The 9,137-nt window shown below is 35.3% G+C and overlaps 2 protein-coding genes across 2 annotated transcripts; one reads left to right on the top strand and one right to left on the bottom strand.

Annotated features, from left to right (window-relative positions):
* Window positions 1-272: 272 nt before the first annotated feature.
* LOC114250437 (uncharacterized) lies at window positions 273-3,440 on the top strand. The gene has a single exon (XM_028184307.2). It carries the CDS (start codon window positions 700-702, stop codon window positions 1,924-1,926), a length of 1,227 nt encoding a protein of 408 aa, XP_028040108.1. The 5' UTR covers window positions 273-699; the 3' UTR covers window positions 1,927-3,440.
* A 2,946-nt stretch (window positions 3,441-6,386) lies between these two features.
* On the bottom strand, window positions 6,387-8,341 carry LOC114250438 (putative glutathione-specific gamma-glutamylcyclotransferase 2). The gene is made up of 4 exons (XM_028184308.2): window positions 8,158-8,341; window positions 7,881-8,035; window positions 7,264-7,492; window positions 6,387-6,761 (listed from the first exon to the last, which is right to left on the bottom strand). The coding sequence occupies exons 2-4, from the start codon at window positions 8,013-8,015 to the stop codon at window positions 6,568-6,570; spliced, it is 558 nt and encodes a 185-aa protein (XP_028040109.2). The 5' UTR covers window positions 8,016-8,035; window positions 8,158-8,341; the 3' UTR covers window positions 6,387-6,567.
* Between the last annotated feature and the right edge of the window lie 796 nt (window positions 8,342-9,137).

The following is a 9,137-nucleotide window of genomic DNA, read 5'->3' as shown; positions in this document are numbered from 1 at the left end:
TTATGTCAACGTACGAATAGCTATAATTGTTAAGCAGAAAGTAGACACGTGTAAAGAAACTTCCCGATGTCGTGCAGTCTGTACAACCAAAGATGATCACAATCAGGTCTTGGTTTTAGCAGGAAAATTATGACAATTTATTTGGTAAACAACTATTTATGTATTTAGTAATTAATGATAAATATATTGACATTGTGTACATATTGCTTATAACGGAAATAGATCTAAACGAGGTATTTAAAGACATGCATTTTGTTAAGTGGGTCTATCGTATTCGGCGGAAGGTTTGTTTTGAATATATCATTATGTAATGAGTCGCTCGTGCGAACGGCGGCAAGCGCGGCGCGCTTTCACTCGGTACGCTATTAATTACGTACCTACACAATTGTTCAGTCAGTGTTATATTTACTCAACTGTTTCGACTGAAAAGATAAAGAAATAACTAAAGTGCCGAGCCGCACGACGCCCGTATCTTATCGCATCCACTCTATTGATCACTCGCCACATATTGCGAACGGACGCCTTGTACCGACGCGACAGCCGGATCACCTTTATTGTCCAATTTACCGTGAACTCGTGTTCTGTGTTATAGACGTAAACTAACCGGTGAAGTCATAATGTGTATCGTGCAAAAATAGAAATACAGTGTTAACAGGAAAATTAAAGATTATTGTGTTTTGTGGTTTTAATCAAATAATAATGGCAGCTAAATCGCCAACAGTGAGCTTGAAATTCCGTGAAGTGATCGGTGTAGAACAGTTCAGTCAGCGGCGCGAAGTGTTCGACAAACCAGACGTGGATTACGTACCACTGCCGTCGCCCACGACGCCTTTGCCATCCTACAGAGAGGTGGAGCCAATAATCACATCCAACCACGGTAAAACAACGACGAATTTTAAGCGAAACGGACCGGGCTACTCCAGTATGCGAGAATCAAAAACGGACGAACGGACCTACGATTTCCGACCTCGCAAATACTCAGATAATTTTACTTCAGAACTAAACCAAAGCGATGATGTGGACTACCGGCACTCGATGACGGAAAGAACAAGACGCCTGTCGAAAATGCGGAAGGATTTTATGTCGTCAAATTTACATGAGCCAAGCACAAGTCCTTTGTACAGAGGTGGAGCACGGGCATCGATGCCGACTAACAGTACGTCGCCAATAAAATACAAAATAGAGAGTCCCAATTTGTATAAATTTCCGTTTGCCGAACCTTATTTGACACCAACACCGGTCAGAAAAGTGAGAGTGGATTTGGATTCCAGTGAAACGAATGGAGAACAAAATGACACCCCTGATACTACTGAAAACACCTGTACTAACAATCATTCCCCTAGTAAGGTAGACCATCAAAAGATTTTTGAAGATCTAGTGAAAAGATATTCACCGCAACGTAAACCTATTGACTGGACCATTCCACCAACTAGACCCAGAGTAATTGGGTCAGTCCCTAAATCCACATCCAGTGGCGCAGAAAGTGTTGACAGTGTCGAAAAAACGAATGTCAACGATAAAAGTGAGAAGTCTGGAGAAGATGATGTGTTTGATAAAAGCGAAAACAATGTAGAGATTGTGGAGATAGTTACGGTAACGAATGGAACCATTGAAAACAAAATAGAACCTAATGCTGTTGAAAATGGACCGCAAACCTTAACAAATGTTGCAAATGACGATGATAGTAAAATATCTGAAAGCGAATTAGAAGAGAAAAACGATCGTGTCCCTGAGCTTTCGTCATTACAGCGCCAAACTAGCCACGACAGGAAGCCACTGGAAGTAATCGATTTAACCATTCCAAAACTTATTGAGAAAATGACAGCAGAAGGTGAAGATTTGGAGAATCACAAGAAGGCTCCCAATAAATTAAAAAGGAAGAGAAGTTTCTTAGATAAGTTACTCGGTCGTAATAAAAATAAGTGAGAATGTTGAAACTGCAACTGCATCGTTGCAAATTCACCAAAGATAATATCAAGGTTGTTAAGAAACATGACGTCAGTGTTCGTAATCATTAGATAAATAGATAGAGCACCGAGTATGTACCAATAATGTTGATTTAAATTAATAGGGGTATTTTAATAGATTATCTGTAAAATAATTAAGGCCAGTCTTCCTCTGTTTTTATCTTAATGTACTGGTTGGGTTATCGCTAGCGATAAAAACAAAGTGCCATGTGACGAGAAATATCTGCCAAATTCTACTAAAATTTACTCGGTAACAACGTAATCATGATTATTATCAATAAAGCTGGTTAAATTCGGGCCTTGAATCTGATAGGCAGCGGCTTGGCATTAATGACGTCCATGAACGACGATAACCGCTTACCATCAGGTGGGCCGTATGCTCGTATGCCTAAAAAGGCAATAAAAGAAATCTACTTTCTTCTACAACTCTTCATTCGTGTTTTTTTTTCAAACAACTAAATTGTCATGAACCAAACAGTAACTATAGACATGGCTACTTTCGATATTAGCTGTATAGTATTCCTAAGACATTTTGTATGACTTAGTCGTTCTTAGTAATTATGACATCCTTTTTATAAGTTTAAGTTATTACATGACGTTTTAGGTATTTCTTTTTAAATATATCTATATTATTTAGCTTATTTATTGAGACGTCACCTATATATTTTAAAACATTATTTTTCTCTTTAAATTATTACGTTAAAATTGAAATGTATAGATTATTTTCCTGTAATTTGTTATGGCTATATATTATATATATTTACCTTATACTCTTTTTCTGTTTGCAATCAATTGTGTGTGACTAACTAACAATCAACATCCGTTTAAAATGATGTTTTCAAAAACATACATAGTTCAGAAATAAAATACGCTCTAAATAATTTATTTTATTTCAAATACATTAACATTATATAAAATATAAACTTACACAACCACGGCACAAAGTAGGTAACATTTTATCTACAGATAAATAAAATTAACAACGTTTTGTATCACAGAAATTTTCCTACATCATTGCAGATAATGAAATTCAATTTGGTCATATACTTAATTTAGGTAACTTCGTTTTATTGACACATTGTTCACATCTCTCTCTGTGGATAGATTGTTAAGACTTGAATATATCTAAGGCAGAGTTAAGCGAACGAATTTGCAAACCATCGATTACTCTTTCGTTTTTTTTGCTGTAATTAAATAGGCTGCCGAGCTCACGGTTCTCCTGGTATTGCGCAGTTACCAGAACCTATTGACATTATGTAATAACCCCTACCCAACGTTCAAACATTGGAACAGCGAATTTAATGGTGCTTGTATTTATTTACCTTAGAAACGTAAATGAACTTTAACCTAGGACTTGAGTATAGGATCCAAAAGATCCAATTCACTCTGCATTGCGTTTTAACTTTAAGTAGTTACTAAAATTATAAGTGTTTTTATACCTAACTTAACAAATAAATATTGTTTTCCGCTTAACATACATTATTCCTTTTTTCTATGTAGGGCACTGTTCGTGATGTTACACCCTGTATGTCTATACAATAATAATTACTGGCAACAAATCACGCACGGTCATCCGGCCCTAAATTAAGATTCCCGATGTTATGGGTACCAGCGAATAGCATACATACTTATATATTATGTTTAAATACAAACATGTGTAGAGAATAAACGCCCAGGCAAAAAGCAGAAAAAAATTACTCATCACACGAACGTTTGCTTGATGTGTGAATCGAACCCACGACCCTCGAACCACTCAGGGGCACTGACTACGGCGCCACCGAGTCAGCTTTTTTCTCCTACCTAAGCTGAAAGCCTTGAGAGGCTATGTCAGCATAACCGGGCGAGTAGGTGAGCTCACGGGGCTCAAACCTGACGTTGTTGCTACCACGAACCCTAGCAAGAGCCGTGCTTCGTAGAATGTGCCACCGGACCGGAAACACGACCCACTGAGAAGATCCGGCGAGACCAGTCAGTGGGCTACGAGTCAGCCTTATTGTGTATAATGTACTATAAAAGTATATATTACTCTATACATATAAAAGTCAGTGTGTACGTTCCTTAAAACTTCGAAACAGCTGGATCGGTTTTGATGAAACTTTCCGGAAATTTTCAGATCGGCCCAGGGGGTGATGCTGTGAAGTTTGGTAGTGATAGGATGAAAGGCAAATCAAAGATCGGGCAGCAAAACGAGCCGGGTTGGACTAGTTAGCTATGAAAATGGACAATCACGAATAGATTTCAAGTTACCTGAAGACTTAATCTCGCATTTGGTTCATTCATTATTGTGCCCTTTCTTGTCCTGTAAAATCAAATATGTAGTTGAAAAAGTTTAAATTAAGATATTACTCAATACATACTGTGCATGCTTAATTTTTAGACAATTTAAATTTAATATAAATAAACGTAATAGAAACTTCAAACTGCTGCTACGTTAACGGGGATAAAGGATTGCCTATATGCTCCAACAGCTACCTGAAAAGCCACTGCACGTCACCACCGCTAAAATAACTACCAAAGTATGCTGCGCCTTGAGCGTACCTACCGAGCCCAAATTTCTAGAACAGTATGAATCAACACTAATAAAATTACAAAGAAATGTTTTTAAAATAAATACAAAAGCAGAACTTCTTTTGTAAATGCGATTGGTTTTCGAATTGGAGCAAAGCTGTAAAGAACAATGGACAGGTACAAACAGTTTGCAAGTTAACCAACAGACAAATTTATATAAACGAATACAATTATTCAATGGACAACAAGCGCACGAAATGCGGTTTTAATTTCGCAACATAATTCGCGTGTTAACCTTCAGAATGTAAGTAGCTGTAGTTTATTGTGACCAAAAATCGCGAAGGTCGGTTGACGACGGTATAATTTGCCTACTCTATATTATATAAATTAAATCTAGAAATTCTATCATATAATATTTTACACTATTCTAGAGCACCCCTTTCCTTTCCCCCTTTTCTTGTAATTTTTAAAGGAAAGATGCATGTGTCATGTGCTAGTAAGTCATTTGTATATTTGGTCTAAAGTAGTCTAAACCAAACGATGGCCCAAATGGCCTAGAGTATAATGTTACATCATCAATGGTACCAATTTTGTTTTTTATTGAAAATTCTACAGATCGTCTATTTATTTTTACTGAAAACAACATTTGTCGCTTAGAAGCAGACAAGCGTTCTTCTGCTTATGTTAGAAAATAGTTACCTACAAAATAATTAAAATTTCAGATTTAAATTTTCATTTATATATATTTTCATTTCATTTAAATTGAATTTTCATATTGTTTTTAGATCCCTATCAGAAATAAAATATTCAGCACCTGATAAAAAATTAGACGCAATATTATCAGAAAAAGATTTTTGAGTTAGGACATAAATCCCGAAAAATTAGATCCTTAGAAACGTTACCAAATAAACTTGTCTTTCAGACAAGCGTCCAATCCTGGTCATAAAGGGTGAATAATTATGCTACCTCCGCATTCAGGATCTCCTCATAGGAGTGACCTTACCACTAACTAGTTTGCCTTGGATAAACTTTCAGCAGAGGCCTAAACGCGGGTTGTTGAGCGACCGGGGTCGTTTGACAAAGCGATGTGTTTATTTTTTGCCTTTGTTGGCAGAGGAGCGAAAGGCCCACCTGATCATAAGTATTCTGCGTTGCTCTTGGACGTCAGAAATGCCAGGGTCGCAGCCACAAGGCAGCCTACTGATGTGGCCTCTGCGCAAACTGTGTTTGGAGAAGGACATGTCACACTACAGAGGGGAGTTCATTCCAGAGATAGATGGTACATGCCAAAAAGGGTCTCTAGAAATGTACTTCGGTTGAATGCAGCGGTTCCAGATACCATACCTAAATGAACTCTGCTCTGGTGGCGGAAGATGCAATGGTAAAAAAGAGATGAAGGGATCATCTCGAACAATTCTTAGAGCACTCCACATAGAATATCCGGAACAAAACACGCGGTTCATCCGGATGTTGTACAGGCTGTTGTCGGCGCCGCAACCATCTGTCATATCGGCCAGCGAGCTATCTGAACCCTACCTAGACCTTGCTGTCAAATCGTGCTCCCGGAAAGATGACACCTAAGTTACCTTTGAATATTATTATTAGTTCTACTAGCCAAAGCTTCTCGTCGAACCCGTCGCTTGCGAAGGGCTCGCTGAGTAAAAGGGTGCTGGTTAGACAAACACAGCCCACTGAGTTTCTCGCCGGACGTTCTGTGGGTCGGTTTCCGATGGTAGATTCTGCAATGCCGTCAGGTTTGAGCCTCGTGAGCTCACCTACTTGTTAGGGCTACCATAGCCTCTCAGGACTATCAGCTTAGGTACAAAAAAGGCAAATACCAAATAAACTTATAACAGTTTTTTAAGCTAAAACAGTTAATTTAAAAGGGTCATAGATATACAAAGAAATATATTTTTCATATGATTATTCGATTATATTATTTAGAAAATATGTTCAAATATAAATACATAAAATCTAGAATACATATATAATATCTACATAAGAATATATCCAGTGTTCATGCCCATTTTGTTATAATATAATTAAAAATAAATGTGTTTTTATTTAGGAAAGGAATTAATTTTAATAAAATCTATTTTTTTAGGTTCTTTAAATCTGGATCTATCTCTTTAATTGCCTTTTCCAAAGCAAATAAGTGTTCATCTTCTGCATTTGGTGCCAACTGTCTCATTGCTTCAGCCAAGTTGTACACATATTCTTTATTTGAACCACTAGGTCCAATAGATGTAACAACTTGTTGTGCTATGTCTTCTATTGCTGCTGGCCCTGGAATTTTTGTTTTTATGTTATATTTGAGTACTAGAATACAAAGCTCTTTGTTAGTTAGCAAATGAACTTCAAGAAATAACTTGTATTTGGTAGCAAGGGTTTGTTTTCAATTAAATTTATTATTATTACTTCAGCATCTTTTTTGTTTTATTACTTTGAACATATTAGATTGATGTAAAAATCATTTTTACATTCTTAAAAAAATTGCCTGAATTGAATTTCCCTCTATAATTTCTTGAGCACAGAGCAAGAGAAAATTAATGCTAAATCAAAATTGTTTGTTAGCATTAGATATGATCTAATCTGTTGCATTGCTTTTCCCTATGTACACCTTTGCCTTAAGGTCAAGACGACTATCGATTTCACTTCATAAAATGCTTTCATTTACATGCATCAATGATTGTTTTAATAACCTTAGAGCATCTTATAATTTCTTGAGACACACGCTAATTACTTCATAGAATGTACATGATTCTCACAGCACAATTTTTATTCTTACCAGCATAAGATTCGTTCTCCTCTACTGCAACATACAAAGTCAATGGAAATGGTAAATATTCGCTATTATTTGGATGGAATGTGACAGTTTTCTTAGAATAACCATTCTTTTCTCTAAAATCTAAATGTTTGGTTACTTCATCTACATCTTCTGCTCTAATCCTGTATGCTACACCCCACACAGTGCTATTAGGAAACTTGCTGGGTATTAAAGTAACTACTCTACCAGGCTAGAATAGAAATGAATGAAATAAAATATATATACTGACAATGCATATAACGTGGAAAAGAGTTTAGAAAAAATAAAAGGTAGGAATAATTTTTTATTTTCAAATGAAACGGCCAATCAATTCCACCCTATTTCATTAATAGACATGCCTACTCTGTATATCAGGTGGGTATAATCTAGTTCCTGACAACACCATATGCTTGGTAAGCATCAATGTCTTCTGACTTCTACCCTTTTACCCCATTATCTGACAGCTATCCGAAACTCGGCACTTAACGTGGAATCATAATCCGCTGTGAAGATTTGATAAAACTCACTAAAAATAATAAAGTAATTACTATGTTGTGAACTTTATATTAGAACTAAATGGTTTAAAAAGTTTTACGCACTTTTTCGGGGACACCTCTGTGATCGACACTATATTGATAAAATCTTCTTTTATAGCCTAAAATATAGCCTACTAGCTTAGTCTCATACTTGAAGTCCGCTTTCCAAATTAAGGAACCATACCCAAAAACCCACATATTATTAATTTTCAAGGTATCTACAACAATTTGTAGGTATATATTATTGAGCTAGTCAAACCATATTCCTACTGTAGTAGAATAAATATTAAGTGTATTTGTTTAATCTATAACTACAATTAATAATTATTTAATTAGCTACATAAAGTTTATTTCTTATCTATGCAGGTACTGCCATCCTGTTTGGACTTTACAATTGCACTTTTGTTTTTTTACAAAAATAAGTACTCTATATTTGTTGCTTTGTTTTAATTTTGCAAATTTTTGAGTGGATTTATAACTTTTTTAACAAATATTTTTACAGTCTTAGGTTAGTTTTTTTGATGCCTACAGTTTCTGTCAGTGTCAAGAAGAAGTGTCATATTCATTTTTTTTATGGGATTTTATGATCTGGTAAATAAGACTTTTAAGTCATGTCTTATTTTAGTTTTTATTCTTATTTTTATGAAAAATGATAATATGGAGTGAAATGAAATGAAATGAAGCTGATTAATTTGAGACATTAATCAACCAGGATGAAAATAAATGAAAAGAGATGATATTGGATGAAAAATAATATCACCGTTATTACACATTTAAACCTGAAGAAACACTAAATAGACAAAATAAAACAAATCACATAACTTCACTCCTCGCGTTCCCGTCAAAAAGTCTCATTATACACTTAATTTAAAGCGTACGTAGCACATGTAGTGTGTGAAAGGAACAATGCTCTATATAGCCGAAATTGTTAATAAGGTAAAGTTCGATGAGCAAACTTATTTAAGATTGTATGTGCGAACTGACATATGTCAAAATATAATGTTAATTTAAAAAATTATAAAATACTATTGAACTACTAAATTGTTTCTAATTATGCACGTCCTAACAGAAATTAGCCGAATGTCTCTTTCTAGAGGTCGATGTGCATTATTTCTTGCCCAGTACTATATGCATCATTTTCCTTCCAGTTTCCATCAGCCTCAATCAAAAGTGTTCTAATAAATTTATTAAATACTTAATTGCTCTCTTTCACAATAAAGGTTTTATTCTTGTAAAAAAAAAAAATTCACTAAGCCAACCTCTTGTTTGTTTAATCTTTAAACGTAAATAGGGTCTACATTTTTTTATTGCTGCAATGAC

Source organism: Bombyx mandarina, chromosome 07 (genome assembly GCF_030267445.1).
Source record: "Bombyx mandarina strain Sakado chromosome 07, ASM3026744v2".
Classification (NCBI taxonomy): domain Eukaryota; kingdom Metazoa; phylum Arthropoda; class Insecta; order Lepidoptera; family Bombycidae; genus Bombyx; species Bombyx mandarina.
This window is presented reverse-complemented; position numbering and strand designations above follow the sequence as displayed.

Bases quoted from the DNA above. Each gene is read 5' to 3' on its own strand.
- LOC114250437 (XM_028184307.2), top strand. From the start codon at position 700: ATGGCAGCTAAATCGCCAACAGTGAGCTTGAAATTCCGTGAAGTGATC.
- LOC114250438 (XM_028184308.2), bottom strand. From the start codon at position 8,015: ATGTGGGTTTTTGGGTATGGTTCCTTAATTTGGAAAGCGGACTTCAAG. The intron at 7,493-7,880 runs GTGCGTAAAACT...TTTCTATTCTAG, and splicing joins ACAGAGGTGTCCCCGAAAAA to CCTGGTAGAGTAGTTACTTT. The intron at 6,762-7,263 runs GTAAGAATAAAA...CAAAAATTCCAG, and splicing joins GGAGAACGAATCTTATGCTG to GGCCAGCAGCAATAGAAGAC.